This window comes from Microcebus murinus, chromosome 4 (assembly GCF_040939455.1).
Source record: "Microcebus murinus isolate Inina chromosome 4, M.murinus_Inina_mat1.0, whole genome shotgun sequence".
Taxonomy (NCBI): domain Eukaryota; kingdom Metazoa; phylum Chordata; class Mammalia; order Primates; family Cheirogaleidae; genus Microcebus; species Microcebus murinus.
Window position 1 is genome coordinate 104,908,623 of NC_134107.1, and position 17,779 is coordinate 104,926,401.

The 17,779-nt window shown below is 51.4% G+C and overlaps 1 protein-coding gene across 2 annotated transcripts in view; it reads left to right on the plus strand.

The window, feature by feature from the left end:
* Positions 1 to 4,648: 4,648 nt before the first annotated feature.
* ST14 (ST14 transmembrane serine protease matriptase) overlaps positions 4,649 to 17,779 on the plus strand; it is a 40,174-nt gene continuing 27,043 nt past the window's right edge. For both annotated transcript variants that reach the window (XM_020286773.2, XM_076002652.1), the window contains exon 1: positions 4,649 to 4,890. In XM_020286773.2, coding sequence (XP_020142362.2) covers positions 4,810 to 4,890 — 81 coding nt within the window. In that variant the 5' untranslated portion in view covers positions 4,649 to 4,809. The remainder of the gene's footprint in view (positions 4,891 to 17,779) is intronic.

Consider the following 17,779-nt stretch of genomic DNA (forward strand, 5'->3'; position numbering starts at 1 on the left):
CTTTGCATCTTGAGAGGGGAGTGTCAGGAAGTTTGTGACCTTTCTCTGTAGTCACAGGGTCTGGGGCAGAGGGAGATCAGAGTTTTGGGAGGGGGGGAGTATTATGTGGAGTCCAGGGAAGAGACAATGGTGGTGTGGAATAGGGGGAAAGCAGTAGAGAGAAAGAGAGGAGATAGATTTTAAACATATTTTGGAGGTAGAACTGACAGATTGGTGATTCATTTGATGTCATCTAGAACTCCGAATGGATGATAAAGCCATGTGCTAAGATGCCAAATCTGAACATAAACGAGCTAGCACTCCTGGCACACACACCTGCTCTGCTGCTGTCAAAAGAGGGACTCATATCACCTCTCAGGTTCCTAAAGCACCATCTTTTCTTTTAGAGATCGAGTCTCACTATTGTGCCCAGATTAACATGCCATTCACAGGCGTGATCATGGCACACTGCAGCCTTGAACTCCTGGGCTCAAGTGATCCTCAGCCTCCCTAATAGCTGGAACAACAGGTGTGCCACCACACCCAGCTCCCTAGAGCACCATCTTTTATCTCATAGAGCTAAGTGTCTTGCCCACAGAGGTGCTCAGCGCTGTCATTTGAATGTAATACATGTGCAAGGCATTGGGTGCAAATGCAGATGAAGAGAAAGTTATGCAGACCAAGACCCTTCCCTCAGGACTACTGTGTCATGCCACTCATTGAATGTACCTGTGTGCACAAGTGAGGAGGAAGTGCAGCCATCTGTTACTAGGATAAACTCTTTTGGTATAATCCTCATAAAATTATGATATGCTTTTCCTGAATTGTAAATGGAGGAAGCCAACAGCAGACGGATGAACAAGGGCTCACTATACGGACACTAATCCGCTTCAGGGACTGTCCTCATTCACTCTTTCTTGCGATAGCATTTCGAGAGTGCTCATGTGTAGCAAGAAAATCAAAACACATTACAATATAAGCCCTAGTTGAGGTGTGCAGCAATTTTGGGGAGAATTGAGGAATAAGAGATTGATTATGGTGGGGAAAGGTTCCCAGAAGTGGTATTTTAGCTGGATTTGGATCTCACTGAAGGAAGGAGGCAGGGAGGGTGACGAAGGGCTGCAGGCACATGTGGCAGCTCCTGGGGCCAGGGCTGTGGATGATGCTAAATAACTGGTATTTAGAAAGTGAGGTTTTTCCTCTAAAGCACCTTCCACAGGGAAGTGCTACAGGCTGTACTAGCACAAAAGCAGAAGTGGTGCTATTAATAGGTTCAAATATATGAACAAGGTTAAGGTTGTTCCTGGAAGTTCAAGTACCTTCATGAATGATGGCTCCACACTGGCTCATTCTGCTTTATTCTGTTCATCCTTAAGCTCTCCCACACCCCTTGCTGTTTGCAGATGTCTCCTCCTTGAAGGAGTGTGCATTGCCTGCGGTCCTGCCACAATCTGCCCCAGCCGAGCTTGCCCCCGGTCTCACTATCTAGGACAGTGACAGGGCGCTGATGATTTTAAACTTGGGCTAGGTCCACCTGACGTGGCCCCTCTGGCTCCCACAAGACCACCAGCTTCAGCCAGTGTCTTTTAGCCTGTGTTCAGGCCCATATTTGTACACCCAAGGACACTGGAGCTTGTTGGAGAGGCCCTTGATGGGGTCCCAGGGGCACGGGCCTGACCTTCCCAGTAGGCAGTCCTGGGGTCAGGAAGAGGATGGCCTCCTGGAGAGAGGAGAGATGGTGGCTTTGGAGTATTGGGGATGGAGAGGAGGTGGTGGTGGTGGAGGTGGTGGCAGGGGTGGTGAAGGTTGGACAGTTTGGTCATGAGTCACTCCTTCTATGCCAGGGAAATGGCACAGGCTTCAGGTGGAAATGTGGATTTGGGTTGGATTTACTCCCTATGAGTGTGGGAATTTGACCATGCCTTTTAGGCACTTGGTCTTCTTCTATAATTTAGGACCAAAAGCACTTACCTCACAAGTCATAATTTTATAAGGATGAAACTAAATGGGTTTAATAGAATTATACTTCTCCTCCATCACAGGAATGGACACAGGAGTGCACATAGGGTGCACTCAACAAGCTGGCTTGGCACAGTGGTCCTAGGGTAAGGATCTTGGCCCACATAGCTTCCTCTTCCTCGGGATTTGCAGTCAATGCCTTGCATGTGTATTGAATTCAAATGATAGCACTGAGTGCTGAGCTCTGTAAGATAAAAGATGATGCTTTATGAACCTGGGAGACAAATGTGAGTCACTCCTATGACAGCAGCATAGCAAGTTTGTGTGCCAGGAGTGCCATCTCATCTATGTCACATGGGATCCTGCTTACTTTCAGTTATTCACAGTCACTGAAGGGTATTGTGCCATTGGTAATACAAAGCAAAAAAATTTTTTTGATATATTCTGTTTAGCTTTGGAATACTTTATACGATGGGAGGTGGCAGATTTATTTTCCATTTTATCAAATTGACTCCATTTATTGTGCTAGGCCCTGAGGACTCAAAGGCAGGCGAGACAGACAGAAATGCAATGAACAGGTGCTGCGTGCAGTGGCTCATCCTGTAATTCACTCTTGGAGGCTCAGGAGGGAGGATCGCTTGAACGCAGGAGTTAGAACAGCCTGAGCAAGAGCGAGACCCCATCTCTACTGAAAATAGAGTAAGCTGATGCACGCCTGTAGTCCCAGCTACTCAGGAAGCTGAGACAGGAGGATTGCTTGAGCCTAGGAGTTTGAGGCTGCAGTGAGCTATGATCGTGGCACTATACCCCAGCCTGGACGACACAGTGAGACTATCTCAAAAAAAAGGAGGGAGTACCTCAGGGAGGAGATAGTATACCATTGCAGCTAGTTTTACTGCAATAATGAGCAGTCCTTAACTCTCAGTGGTTTAACATCCCAAAGCTGACTCCCCATTCATGCTTCACATCCAGTGCCCAGCAGCAGGGGTTTCTGCTCATTGTGGCCACTTAGGGTCACAGGTGACAGAGGTTTAAAATCTCAGAAGCGAGCGTGGGAATTGTGCATCGCCTCCCTTTGCTCCTATGTGGAAGTCCCCATATCCCCTCGTTTGACAGTTTCTGGCTACAGTTGGCCATACCTAACTCCAAAAGGGAGGCAATGCGAGTCCAGTCTGTACTCAGAAGACAAACAGCCAGAGACACTCAGTGAACACTAATAACTGCCAGCGGTGATTCGACCCAGAATGCAGAGGTAAGTGTGAAGGAGGAGGGCTTCCCGGTGGATGAGCAACTTCAGGGAAGCTGCAAAGGTCTGGAATTCCGGCTGCAGAGAGGGGGTCCAAATCAAAATGCTGGGAGGCGTGGCCGCAAGGGAGGAGGCCAGGCTGAAAGAGGTTAGATTTGGTTCAGGAGACACTGAAGTTTTTAAAGGAGCTGTGCTTTCAGAAGATGTGTAGGAGAGATCAGAGGGTGGCCAACTGGAGGCAGGAGGTCCTTTTGCTTCTTACACAAAACCAGGCAAAGGGCTTGAATAGGGGTCTTCTAAATGGGGAGGAAAGAAAGGGCTATACCATTGGCTACTTGAGAGAAAGCCTTGACTAACTGGACATGAGGGATGTAAAAAAGGTGCAGAGTCAAAGATAATGCCAGAATTTTAGCCTAGGAGCACGATACTACTATAAATATAGAAAACAGCAATAGCCCAGCAAGTCCCAGAAGGAAGTTTGGAGCTTGTTGATTTCAAAGCAGGGATTTTTATTTTGTTCACTCTTGTTTCCCAGTACCTAGAACAGGGCTTAGTATGTAATATGTGCTCAATAATATTTGTTGACTAGAATACTGGAAGAACCTAAATGGAGAAGTTCCTAGGCAATTACTGGCAGAATTGGCATTCCTTGGTGCTGTCTATGCCAGGAAGGCAGTTTACCTATCTGAAGTGGTAACATGAGATGTGTTGCCAGGAGATAAAATATGGAGAAAAAAACGAGGAAACTGAAGAGAAAACTTTAGGAACCACGACATCAGGGGCCAGAAAGTAGGACCCAAATCCAGGGAAGGCGGGGATTTGAAGAAAGGATCCGTCAGTATCAGGTGGTGGAAATGGGTGAAGGGCCTTGGGAACGGCTAAGGGGACATTCGGTCGAGCACCTCAGACCTCTGGTGACCTGCCCAGGGAGCGAAGGCCGCAGCAAGCACGTCCCAACCGTGACGGAGCGGCAGCCACCGCCACCGGAAAACGGGGCTGGGGGAAAGGGAGGCCGCGGCCCGACAGCGAGGCTGGTCAGGGGCCGTTGGGGGCTGGTTTGGTTTGGGTCAGAATTGAGAGGAGTCCTGTAGCAAAGTGACTGAGGTGACAGATCAGTGGGGAGAGAGAGAGTGCGTGGGGAAGGGACAGAAAAGGCGCCTGGCACCCAGGAGCCGATGGGAGGTCTCCTTCCCGGGAAAGGGCCCCTCGCAGGAGCGGAAGAGTGGGGGAGGGGACGGTTGCCGCTGTCCTGCCAGTTCCTCGGTGGCCACCAGTCGGGCGGCGCACCTCCGCGCCGCTCACCTCCGGCGGCGCCTTCTCCGCGGCCTCCGCACGGGGAGGAGCCTCCGGGCAGGTGGGCGGGTGGCCGAGGGCGGCCGGCCTGGGAAAGGCGCGCGGGCGAGCGCGGCCGGCCGGCGGGGCGGGGCGGTCCGGGGAGGCCACTCCCTGAAACTACCTGCGCCGGCCGGGAAGAGTGAGAGCCACCGCCACCGCCGCCGGCCGGGCGCTGGGTCTGCCGCGCACCTCTGCCCGCCGCGCCGCGCCCCGAGCCCCGACCCGCGGGCCATGGGAGCCGCTCGTCTGCGGGGACCGCGCCTCTGAGACCCTCGACCGCCGCCGGAACCATGTGGAGCGATCGCGCCCGCAAGGGCGGAGTGGGCTCGGAGGACTTCGGCGCGGGACTCAAGTACAGCTCGCGGAAGGAGGTGGGCGAGGGCCGGGACCCCGGGGGGCGGGCGCCGAGGACCCCGCTCCGCTCGCCCCGGCCCTGCAGCGCGGCGCTCGCTCGTTCGGCCTCGGCCAGGCTCCGCTCCTGTGCCCGTTGTGGCCCGGGCGCTGGGCGCACAGGTGGAATTTCCTGTTCGGCGGGTGCCGGGCCGCCGGCGGCTGGGCGGGGCTGGCCGGACCTTTGGTACCGGACCTGCCGCGCGCCCCCACGACGGAGGCGGGAGGCCCCAGGGCTTGGAGGCGCCGAAAAGCTCCTCTCCCCTTCCTGCCTCCTCCGTGCTTTCTCTGGCTTGAAAAAAAGCGCTCCGTCTCGGTCCGTCCATTACTTTCGTGCTGGTACTAGTGCGCATCTGGGAGGAACGGGGGCGCGAGGGTCGGAGTTGGGTAATTTGGACGGTGATTTGGAGTTGGGGTGATTTGGAAGTTGGGCTTGGAGGGCTCAGCCATTCTTGGCCTCTGCAGGAATTTTGTTTTGTTTTGTTCCTTCCTAGTTAAAAGGCAATTGGGACCTTTGCAGCCTGGGCCTCTCCAAGAGGGGATGCAGCCCTTTGGGAAGGCAGCTGTGTGGGCAGGGACGTGGGAACATGTGTCTTGAGCCTTTTGGACGATACTGAAGCAGGAAGCTCTTCTTTGGCAGAAAGAATAATGAAAGACCTATTAAAAGATCTCAAAAACATTACATCTTAGTGTTCGGAGTTGGAAATGGGTTGTTAATCACTGTTGAAGGACACACTTAGGTGGCAGTGCCCAGGTGTGACCAGCAGCCTGGCCTCTATCCTCTCGGTCTGGCAGGGACCCCAGGTTTCTGGAAGGCCAGAGCACAGGAGATCAGAGCAGGCAGCGAGTGGGGCTGTTGGGGAGGAAGCTTTGCTCCTCTGCTCACGATGGGCATGCCCTGCCTCACTTTCTCCTGGGCGTTCCAGGGTCCCTTAACCTCTGCCCTTGCTCTGTGGTCAGGCTAGACGTAGGTGCGATCTCAGATGGATTCGCTTCCTCCAAGCAGCATCCTGACTTAGGACTTGGAGAAGACCAGATTCTGGGGCAGTTACAGCTACTACCCACACCACAAGCAGCAGCTGGGGCTGGCACTGTTGTTTTCTCAGCCTGGCCCTTGTCCCTGGCTGTGCCTCTGCCCTGCTGTGAGGCAGATTCACCTTTTCTTTCTTTCTGTAATTGCAGTGTTTGTGAATCCGTGGTAATTGCCTACTTGGGGCTCTACGGACACCTGCCTACTCAGCAGACAGCATGCTATTTGGTGTTTGTTATTTCAGGGCTGTTTTTTCCTCCTCCCTGGGAGTTAGTTCTTGACTTCCCTTTCTGGGACTTTCCTGCCGAGATGCTGGGGAAGCCTCAGCCCAGCCTCCTCTCTCTCTGGCAAGGGCTGGGGTTCACCCCCACCCTCCTCTGTGGGCTCCGCTCTGGCTGACTTCTCTTGTCAGCCAGGATCCCTCCCTTCTGTCTCCCCTTGGCCCCTGCTCATTCCCTTCTATCCTGGGAAGCTCATCCCTCCTCCACGCCACTGCGCTGCTCCTGCCACCTGTGAGTCTGTAGTTCTTTCAGGTGGCTCACTCTGTCTTTTCTCCCGCTGATCTTCACTGAACCAACAGGTACCTAGTGCTGGGACCGGCATGGCTGAAGGAAGGTTCCCCAAAGACCAATAAGTTGGGGGTGTTTCCCTTAAAGAACTTAAGGCCTTGAGAGCGAAGCTGAGAGACACGTACCAGTTAGATGTGTGGCCGTAGGCCCAGTCGAAAGGAGCCAAAGCTCGTTGTCATTTCTGTGCATATTCCTCCGCACCTGAGCCTCAGCAGAAATCTCACTCTCCGGGATCACCTGGCAGTGTCTGCAGTTGACGTCTCAGTCCCTCAAAGGAGGTGCAGCTGCTGCTCTTGGGTTTGCTGTCTGTGTCAGCTGAGCCTGGCTCAGGTCATGCTGGACCCCAGAGTCAGCTTCCACTGCTGCATCCTTGTTTGGTGGTCCTTGTACGTGGCTGGCCCCTGCCTTGTCCCCACTGTTCCCATCAAGTGCTCTGATGGCCTCTGGGGCCCTGGTGCATGGTGCTGTGTCAGCCCTGCCTGCATGGAGCAGGTGTACAGGTGCCATTGTTATGGCCATTAATGAGAACCGGAAGCCTCCCTTGATGAGCACTCTGGTCTCTGTTGATATTTATTGGTGACTGTGAAGCTGCTGTGGCTTCTATTGGTTCCTTCTCTGGTTACGATAGCCCCAGGTAAGACTCAGCATCCTGAAGGCATCGGAGACTAGGGTTGGAAAATGAGATGTTGTGGGGTCAAAATCAGCTGTCTGGGCGCTGGGCTGTACAACTCTGGCTCCTCAGAGTCATCTCTTTGCTGATTAGTCAACCATTCACTCATTCATTCAGTCACTTACTCATATGACAAATATCTACTAGGTGCCCACTGGATCAGGCATGTGCCAGGTGCTGGGAAATAGCAGTGAGGAGGACCCCAATCGCACACTCCAGCCCTCGGGACCACCCAGTGGAGTGTGGGATACAAGGAGTTAAATTCTGAGCCATGAGTACTATATTCTGGATAAGCTCCGGGCGGGCACTTAGGAGGGGGATCTCTAACCCAGGCTGGAACGGCGAGGGAAGGTGAATTGGGGCAGGAGGCATCTGTGACACAGTGGCAGGAGTGTCCAACACAGAACCCAGCTTGGTGCTGCTGCTGTCTGGCCCCATGATCTCAGAGATGTTACCCAGTCCCTCTAAGTCTCTGTTTCTGTGGCTTTAAAATGGGGATGACATATATGTTCCAGGTTTGTTGCAAGGATTAAAAGATACTTTGCGTGAGAGTTGTAAGTTGCAGCGTGGTGTTCAAGTCATGCAGTTTGAGTTTTTGAGTTGGAAAAGGCTCAAGACCAACAGGAAGGTTGGTCCTGATACGGTATCAGTAGGACACATGCCAAGAGGCTGACGGCCGGGCGCGGTGGCTCACGCCTGTAATCCTAGCACTCTGGGAGGCTGAGGAGGGCAGATTGCTCGAGGTCAGGAGTTTGAAACCAGCCTGAGCAAGAGCATGACCCCGTCTCTACTATAAATAGAAAGACATTAATTGGCCAACTAATATATATAGAAAAAATTGGCCGGGCGTGGTGGCGCATGCCTGTAGTCCCAGCTACCTGGGAGACTGAGGCAGCAGGATTGCTTGAGCCCAGGAGTTTGAGGTTGCTGAGTTAGGCTGACGCCATGGCACTCACTCTAGCCTGGGCAACAAAGCGAGACTCTTTCTCAAAAAAAAAAAGAAAAAGAAAAAAAGAAAAGTGTGCGGCTGCTCAGCCCTTTCTCCCTCTCATCCCCTCCCCCTCCCACCATAGAAAATAAAGCTTTAGAGAACTTCCTCCTTTGTTGTCTTGAGCATGCTCTGGGAGTGTGTGCGGTGGCTGAGGGACAGAGTAGGGGAGGTGGTAAGCAGCAGGGAACTAGGATTGTTGTGTGGGTGGGGACTCACAGGTGCGAGGGGACAGAGCCTGCCTTCTCCAGGGGCTGTACAGACTCTTCCCCCAGCCTGGGCCCTGGCAACTCCTGCATGTTCACCACTCCCATTTAGAAGATGGGAAGACTGAGGAATGGGAGAAGACGACTCTAGCTTGATGGCTGCTTCTGTGGGTAAGAAGCCCAAGTCACCTGTTCACAGGCCTGGGAAGGAGAACCAGTCTCAGCTCCCCGCCCCCACCTGGCCATTGGCTTCTGTTACTCAGAACACTGCGGTCCCGGAGTCCCCTGATGTCTTTTCCTTCTCTGGTCTGTGGTTCTGCCCAGGCTCTTGGCTCATGTCTTTCCTAAGAGAGAAGGTCTGTTTTCGGAAGAGGAGGGAGAATGTAACACAGCCCCCAGGGAGCTCTGCTCCCAAAGATAATGTTGCTTCTGAAATTGTGTACATGGCCAGTAGAGTGTCTGAACTGCGGTCCCCAACCCCTGGGGCTCAGACTGATGTCAGTCTGTGTGGCCTGTTAGGAACTGAGCCACACAGCAGGAGGTGAGCGGCAGGTGGGTGGCGGCAGGCAGGTGGGCAAGTGAGGGAAGCTTCATCTGTATTTACAGTTGCTCCCCATCACTGGCATCACCGCCTGAGCTCTGCCAAACCCCCACCCCCCGCTGTCTGTTGAAAAATTGTCTTCCCATTCCTAGTGCCAAAAAGGTTCAGGACTGCTGGTCTAGGATATAAATAGTCACTAATACTAATGCTCACTATCATTTATTGAGCGTGTACCATGTGTTACCCCATTTTAAAAGTAGTATTATAATTATTACCCTTTTATAGGTGAGGAAAATGGAGCACACAGAGAAGCCAAGTAACTTGTCCAAGGTCACACAGCAAAACAGTATTGGAATCTGGATTGGAAGGAACCCAGGTCCATCTGGCTGTGCTGTAATCTACCTGGACTCTTACATGCAAAACAGGGCTGTCAGGCAGGGGGCTTGGGGGAGAATGGATTACTAAGCTTAAGTATTCATTTGATTTGGGTAAGAAACTAGACTTCTCTTCTTGGCATGTTTCTGAGATGCCTGGGACTAAATTATAAAAGCCATTTATTTAGCAGTGTAGAAATGGGAATGCCTGGGCTCCTCAGCATTCTCACTGTGGCGGTGGGGAGAAGTGTGTTTGGGGTTTGCTTAGAGCTCAGGGGCAGCGAATGCCCTTTTCTCTTTGTTAAGGGCTTTTCTACACCAAGCCTCTGCTAAAATTTCTATCTCAGGCACTCATAGTTTCAGAATTTGCCTCTTCTGAGCTTGGCAGTATCTTGGAGTTTTCTTCCAGACCCGTGATGGTGGCAGCTGGCCCACATCTTGGACCCTCTGTCCCACCTTGGCCCCCACGGATGATGCTGAGGCCGGGGATGGGGGTGGTAAAAAGGTGCAGGAGACCGATGACAGTCATTTCTACACACGCTTCAATTCGTTACCTCACTTTATCCTCACTTTATAGCTATATGGGAAAAATGCCTAGTTTAGAGATGAGAAGACTGAGGCTCAAAGGGTTTGTGTAGATGACCCAAAGGCAGTAGGAGGTAGAGTAAGAATTCAAACCTAGGTCTGTGTGACTTCAAAGCCTAGGATCTTAGCCACAATGCCATTATAAAATTTTATTCCAAAGACAACGACTAGAACACATCATTAAACAGAGTGTTGTGAGCACATAAAAAAGGAAGTGGTGATCGCCAGGCGCCAGTAGGAGTGCGCAGCAAACGTCTCACACCAGACTCGTCTGGTTTCCCCTTTTGATGAGGTTAGTTGACTGCTAGACCAGCAGCACACCTGGAGATATGATTTCAACAAGGCTTTAAACAAATACAGCTTTATTTATTGCACGTGTGGATTTTAAAGTCATGGTGGAAATTATAAAATAAAAAATAATTCACCCACCCAAGCCAACAAATCATGTCGTTTCCATTTCCCATGCCTCTTTCCACTCCGTATGTTTTATCTAGTTTGTTGTTGTGCGCGTGCCATTTGCGTCCTGGGCAAGGTGGGGTATCAGCCTCCCATCTGCGGGGCACGGCAGAGGCCTGGGGGCTGGAGGATCGAAGGTCTGGTAGGTTTGTGCCTCCTCACTGCTTCCTGGGTTCTGTGCCTTTTCTTACGCAGTAACAGCTCAGCTGAGGACTGGGAGCACTTGCCTATCAGCTCTGTAGATGACACCCTGCTGGGAGGGAAAGGCTGATACTTGGATGACTTAATTATGAGTCAGAAAGATCTGGACAGCCTCCATGATAGGCTATAATGAACAGAACGTGTCCATCTGGGTCAGGAGTAAGTGTTGTGCTCACTGCGCTCAACAGTGGATGCAGAAACCCCCTCCCTCCTGTGGTCAGGGCGTGAGGAGCCACTGCCGGAGATACAGGATTTTGAGTTGACAGCAATCCCAGTGAAGCCCAGGCGTATAATGTGGCTGCCTAAAAAGTCTAAAGTAAGTTTTTCCCTTCATATTTTTATTTGGTTATACCTTTTTAAATTATTATAAAAGGCTACTATATATATATTTAAAGAAAACTTAACCAACTCAGCTAAGTAGTAAGAATTTAAAAATGGGGAAAAATGCCAGGTGTGGTGGGTCGTGCCTATAATCCACCCCACTCAGGAGGCTGAGGTGGGAGGATCGCTTGAGCCCTGGAGTTCCAAATCAGCCTGGGCAACATAGTGAGACCCCATCTCAAAAACAAAGTGGGGAAAAATACCCATACAGAGGCATTTTAACAATTTGGTATTTCCTATGCAAGTTTTCTTAAAAAAAAGTTGATTTTGGCTGGGTGCAGTGGCTCATGCCTGTAATCCTAGCACTCTGGGAGGCCGAGGCGGGCGGATTGCTCGAGGTCAGGAGTTCGAAACCAGCCTGAGCAAGAGCGAGACCCCGTCTCTACTATAAATAGAAAGAAATTAATTGGCTAACTAAAAATATATAGAAAAAATTAGCCTGGCATGGTGGTGCATGCCTGTAGTCCCAGCTACTCGGGAGGCTGAGGCAGTAGGATCGCTTGAGCCCAGGAGTTTGAGGTTGCTGTGAGCTAGGCTGACACCATGGCACTCACTCTAGCCTGGGCAACAAAGTGAGACTCTGTCTCAAAAAAAAAAAAAAAAAAAAGATTTTTTTTTCTGATTACAAAAGTTAGGAAGTTTTTTTTGTTTGTTTGTTTTTTGAGACAGAGTCTCACTCTGTTGTCGGGGCTAGAGTGCCATGGCATCAGCCTAGCTCATAGCAACCTCAAACTCCTGGGCTCAAGCAATCCTCCTGCCTCAGCCTCCCGAGTAGCTGGGACTACAGGCATGCGCCACCATGCCCAGCTAATTTTTTCTATATATTTTTAGTTGGCCAATTAATTTCTTTCTATTTTTTATAGAGATGGGGTCTTGCTCTTGCTCAGGCTGATCTTGAACTCCTGAGCTCAAACGATCCGCCCACCTTGGCCTCCCAGAGTGCCAGGATTACAGGTGTGAGCCACTGTGCCCGGCCAGGACTTTTTTTTTGAAGTCAAACAATATAGAATTGTACAGAGTAAAAGGTGAAACTCCTCTAAAATCTCTCCCTCCGATTTTATAACCCCTATAAATAGTTTAGCTCTACTCTCCCACAAGTCTTCTATGCATGTACTAATGTTTGTGTGTACACACGCTGTCCCTCAAATGGAGTTGCAATGTAATGGAGCCAAGGCACATCCTCCCCTCCCCCATCTCGTGAGGGTGTCGTGGGGAGGTGGTCTCTCCTGACACTTTCTCAGAGGAGATGCCTGAGCTGGGTTTTGAAGGGCAGGGAGTAACCATATACTTTGGGCTTTTTTTTCCATTTAACATTCTATCTTAGTTTTTCCTTGCTATTACCTACTTTTTGAAAAACCATTTTTTATTACTGCATAAGCTTTCGTCACGTGAACATATTCTTTCTTCTTATTTTCTTCTTATTGTTTGCATGTGCTACTTGAATGCATTCTTGGAGAACTAATGGAAATAGAGCAAACAGGCTGAGGGAGGGAACAGGCAATCGGCCGTGCAAGGCCACACCGGCCAGGCGACTTGTGGGTTATGCTCTTGAATTCTGGAAACCTTGTCTTCGGGGAATATGATTATTGGTGGGGGCCAGGTATGGTGGCTCATGCCTGTAATCCTAGCACTCTGGGAGGCCAAGGCAGGAGGATCGCTCAAGGTCAGGAGTTCAAAACCAGCCTGAGCAAGAGCGAGACCCCCATCTCTGTTATAAATAGAAAGAAATTAATTGGCCAACTAAAAATATATAGAAAAAATGAGCCGGGCATGGTGGTGCATGACTGTAGTCCCAGCTACTTGGGAGGCTGAGGCAGGATGGCTTGAGCCCAGGAGTTTGAGGTTGGGTGAGCTAGGCTGCCATGGCACTCTACCTCTACCCTGGGCAAAGACTGAGACTCTGTCCCCCCCAAAAAAAAAGATTATTGGTGGGGTGCAACCAGGTGGCCAGAAGTTTAGTAAACATTTTGCTTGATTGGTCGGAGGAATTGAGCACATACGGCCAGAGGAAGAGCAGACCAAGAGAGCGCATGAGTATTTCTCACCAGAGTATCCCCTGAGCTGGAGAACTCAGCCTGGTTCTGTTGCAGTGCTCATCGGTGCAGAGGTTATGGCCTTGCTGGTCACACTTCTTGGAAAGAAGAACCTGCTCATATTGGCACTAAATGATACTCACTATTATGTTTCCCCCAGAAAGAATGGCCCTGGGAGGATTGGAAGTGGAATACCCTCTAGAATCTGTCCCTGCCCTGAGAATCTGGTTCAAAGGCAGTTCCTGCCTGTGTCCTGTGATTCCACCGGGAGAGACTCTGCTTTGTACTGCTGGACAGGGGCCTCCAGGTGCCCTCCCCTGGGGCAGGGCTCCTCATTTGCCCCAAATGTTCTTAGGTTTGTATCTCATTAACATGCTGGGAGCCTGAGGCGGGAAGAGGCCTTTGAGAACCTTGCCAATTCTAGCAGGCTGCAGGCAGGGCTGGGGCTTTTCTGTTAACTCCTGCAGATGCCTGGGCCCACTGAGGCAGAAGCAAACTGTGGTACTTACATACCATGGAAAAGGGAACATACTAGATAGATGGAACGACTTGAATGATTCTCCAGGGAACCTTGTGCGGTGAAAGAAGCCAACGGTTTCATACATACCGTACGATTTATTTGTGTAGCATTTTGGAAGTGGCACAGTGTTAGAAACGGAGGGCAGATTAGTGGTTGCAGAGCCGAAGGGTTAGGTCGGGAGGGAGGTGGGCGTGGGTATGAAAGCCCCCACAGGGATCCTGTGTCCGAGCTGTTCAGTCTTGACTGTGATGCTGCGTGGGGGGTCTGCACCGCAAGGACATCTATGGAACTTAATACTCAGATACACACATTAGCACAAATACAAGGGAAATCTGAACAGGATCAGTGGATTGTATCAGTGTTGTGGAATTATGATATAGTTGCATGGGGTGTTACTGCCATTGGGGGAATCTGGGCAAAGTGTGCGAGGGATCTCTTGGTATAATTTCTTACGACTGCATGGGACAGTGAACACTGTCTGGGTGATGGGCACACTTACAGCTGTGACTCAAGCATTACAGAGGCGATCCATGTAATCAAAAACATTTGTACCCCCTTAAGATTTTGAAATTTTTAAAAACCCCACACAACAGCATGAGAATCTACAACTAGGTAAATAGATATTTCAGTAATGAAAAGCACACTGGCCCACGATATCAGAAGGTGAGAAAAGTCGAGAAAATGAATGAAAAGAGGTTAACGCGGTGCTGGCTGCACCGCTCGTTTCTCTGACACCGTGTAGTTTCAGGGATCTGCCTGGTTGTGCTGCTACTCCGAGTCCGGTGACTTGGGGCCAGAGGAAGGTGGGGTGGCTGGGGCGGGGAAGGGGGTCTTTGGCAAATAAGGATGGGCCGGTACAAACTGAGTGGAACCAGAGAGCCAGAGATGGAATCTCTGCTGGGATTAGCAGAAGAGGTTGTGTCCTGGTGGGCGGGGGCGGGCACTGCTGCGGGACCAGGAGAGGAAGAGGCCAAGCGGAGTTCCCTCGATGGGGCCTGAGGTCAGTGGGTGGCCAGGCCAGATCTGACCCCACAGGGCTTGCGGGGCTGCCAGCAGAGCGCTGGGGTGTGGACTGAGCATTCTTTCCCCTTCCAGGGTGAGGAGGCCACCTGGAGGAGGAGTTTGGGGGGCAGGCTGCCCTGAGAGGGCTCCCTAAGTATGGCCATGGAGAAGAAGACGTTCAGTCAGTCAATTAAGGGGGAGGGACAGAAGCAGTAGGAAGACAAAACTGGGGCACCCTGACCACCCAGGATTGGGAGGTCTACCCAGCGTGGCATTGGGTGTCATGGATGCCAAGTGGATGGTACAAGTCAGAAAGGAGGGGAGTCCCCAGGGAGAAAGTCCTGTGGCATGGAGTAGTCCGGGGAGGGTTCTTAGAGGGGCTCGGCCTTGGCCTGCGTGCTCGAGGGTGGGCGTGCTCTGTTCGGGATGTGGTGGGAGGGGCCCAGCTATTCTAAATGGGCAGGATGAGACCAGCCTCCTGACAGGCTCAGGGTGCCCTGGCTGGAGGGGAGGTCAGAGTTGGGGGGACCCAATGCCCCCAGACCAGTGTTGAAGGGGTGGGAATGCATACACATTGGTGGGTACAATAAGACCAGTCTCTTGGGCCCAAGAAGTGGGTTTCGTAGTAGAGTTTTGCAGTGTTCCAGGCCGGGCACAGTGGCTCACACCAGTAATCCCAGCACTTTGGGAGGATTGCTTGAGGCCAGGAATTCAAGACCAGCCTGGGCAATATAAAAAGAGCTCATTTCTGAAAAAAAAGTTGGCCAGGCACGGTGGCATGTGCCCGTAGTCCCAGCTACTCAGGAGGCTGAGATGGGAGAACATTTAATATAAGATCTCTTATTGTACGTATATGCCACATTTTGTTCATTCATTTACTGATTATTTACGCATAGATTATTTACACATCTTGGCTACTGTGAATAATGCTGAAGTGAACATGGGGTGCAGACATCTCTTCTAGATCCTAATGTCAGTTCCTTTGGATAAATACCCAGGAGTGGGATTGCTGGATCTGCAGAGTGTTCCTGAAGGTGGTTAATGTCTCTGAGCTTCTGTTTGCTTGTCTGCAACACGGCAGGGTAGGAGTGGTAATAGCTGCGAGCCCCTCCCCCAGGAGAAGCAGCGGAGCACCCGAGAGAACAGCCCTGGCTTTGGAGTCAGATTCGAGTCTGAAATTCAGCTCTGCCTCATTGCAGCTGTCTGGGTTTTCAGTGTTACCGTCTTTTGACCCATCTTCTCATCTGAAACCTCATTGTAAGAATTAGAGATGATATTTAATGAAAGTGTCTTACATGGCACAAAGATGCCCCCAAATAATGGCTGTGTCTGTTGTGGCCATGTGGGGCCGAGGAAGGAGTGGTGGCCGAGGCCCTGTGGCAGACCGTTCTGATGGCTGCCTGGGCCTGGGTGAGGCGCTGTCTCAGTTGGGGGTTTTGAATCCCCATCACAGTCTTTTGGGACAATGTCTTAAGGAATGACCAGAGGCCCTCTGGGTTTTGCTGCTTCAAGCTTAGAACTCCATGTTGATTGTTTTATTATTTTGAGGTTCTGCATAAAATTGCATTTGAAATAAGGTTTTCATTGTTCTAAGAAACATTTTTAGAAATGACTGGAAACTTGAGGTGCCACTGGCTAGCACCTAGTCTGGCTGGATAATCACAGTAGGCTGCCAGTGGTGGGGAGGACCTGGCCAGATTTCTTCTGTCCCTCTTAGGCCAGTCCTGCGTCCTCCGTGGAGGGAGGGGCTGCAGGGAAGGGGGACAGGAGCACAGGCCCTGCTGGTGCCTTGGGTCAGGGCAGACTGACAGGGAGCCCATGGCTGTGGGCTGGCCGTGGCTCCTAGGAAGACCTGCCAACTCTTCTCCTGCCTGCCCTTTGACGCCCACACCTGAGTCTTGTGCTGTTAAGGTTTTTCATTTTGTTTTAATGTTTGCAGTTGAACTCCAGCTGCTCCACCAGAGCAGAGGGAGGAATGCAACTGCCTGGCTTTGGGCAGGAAGGGATGGTGGGTGGAGAAATCAAAATCAAAGGGAGACAGTGTGTCGGCACCTGTCATTAGCAGGTATTAGCTAATTATGCTCTGCAACAGTTCTACTTAGGATGCCATAATGGGTTATTAACCCACTTTTAAGAGGGGGAAACTGAGGCACAGTGAGAAGTATTTGTCCCCAGTGGCTCAGGGGTCTCAGCCCCAACCCCTCATCTGGTTACATGCCCCACACCCCCAAAGAGGAAAGAAGAGACCAGTGTCAAGGGGTCTTCCCCAGTCTGTTCTTGGCCCTCCAGGGGTCTTGTTGCAGGTGCGTATGTCTCCGGGTCCCATGGCTGTGTTGTGTGCAGGGCCCTGAGCAGTGCTGGGAGTTGGGGACAGGACATGGCTCGAAACCTGCAGGAGCTGGCTGCTCGCTGGCAGAGAACCACTGGGTTTCTGTGTGTTGACAAAGTGCCCATCGGTGAGTCAGGGCCCTGGGGGACTTTCCTTCATGCCCTGACCAGGTGTGGAGGCTTTGGGTTTACTTCCTTCAGTGGGAGTATTGGCTGTGGGTCAGCTTTTTGTTCCCCTTATGGGCTGGGGTTACAGATCGCCAGATAATTCTGGATCCTCCTTGCAGTCCCGAAGCCCCACCTGTTTCCAGCAGCTCCTTCTGGCGGGACAGCTGAGGACAGGTCAAAGGGCAAGGGTGAGAAGGTCAGGGGTGTAGGGAGTCCACCATTAGGCATGAGCTGGAGTGCAGTGTATGTTAGGAGGAAACTGGTGACGGCCTCAGGGACTTCTGGGAAGATGCTTATAACCAATTGTGGGAGTGTCCCCAGGTGGTTACTTAAAATAGAGCAGCTGAAACTCTCCTGAAGTGGTAGGCGGAGTTTCTCAAACTTTCAGGTTCCTAAGAATGACCTGGGGCACTTGTTAAAAACCTCCAGATCCCAGCCCCTGCTCTGGACAGACTGCGTCCATCTCCTGGTAGAGGGGTTGGGCGGCTGGATGCTGAACAAGCACTGTGTTTGTGTTAATTTATTTTTATTGTTATTTTTCATGACCAGGCAAGTCTGGGAAGCGCTGGGGGGTGCTCAGTGGGAACTGTAGCCTCTTGTGGGTTTCTTAAGAATCTGGCTTCTTGAGAGATCAGTTGCCCCTGGTTGGAGAGTGGTGGGGGATTGAGCATAGGCTTTCTGTTCCCTTCTCGTCATTCCTTGGTGAGCGATCAAGTGTCCTCTCTGGATTAGGCCCTGTGCAGGGCTCGGGTGAAGTTCCCGCCCTCGGGAGCCTGCAGTGGGCCGGCTGGCGTCTAACTGGAGCCAGCCCCTCTCAG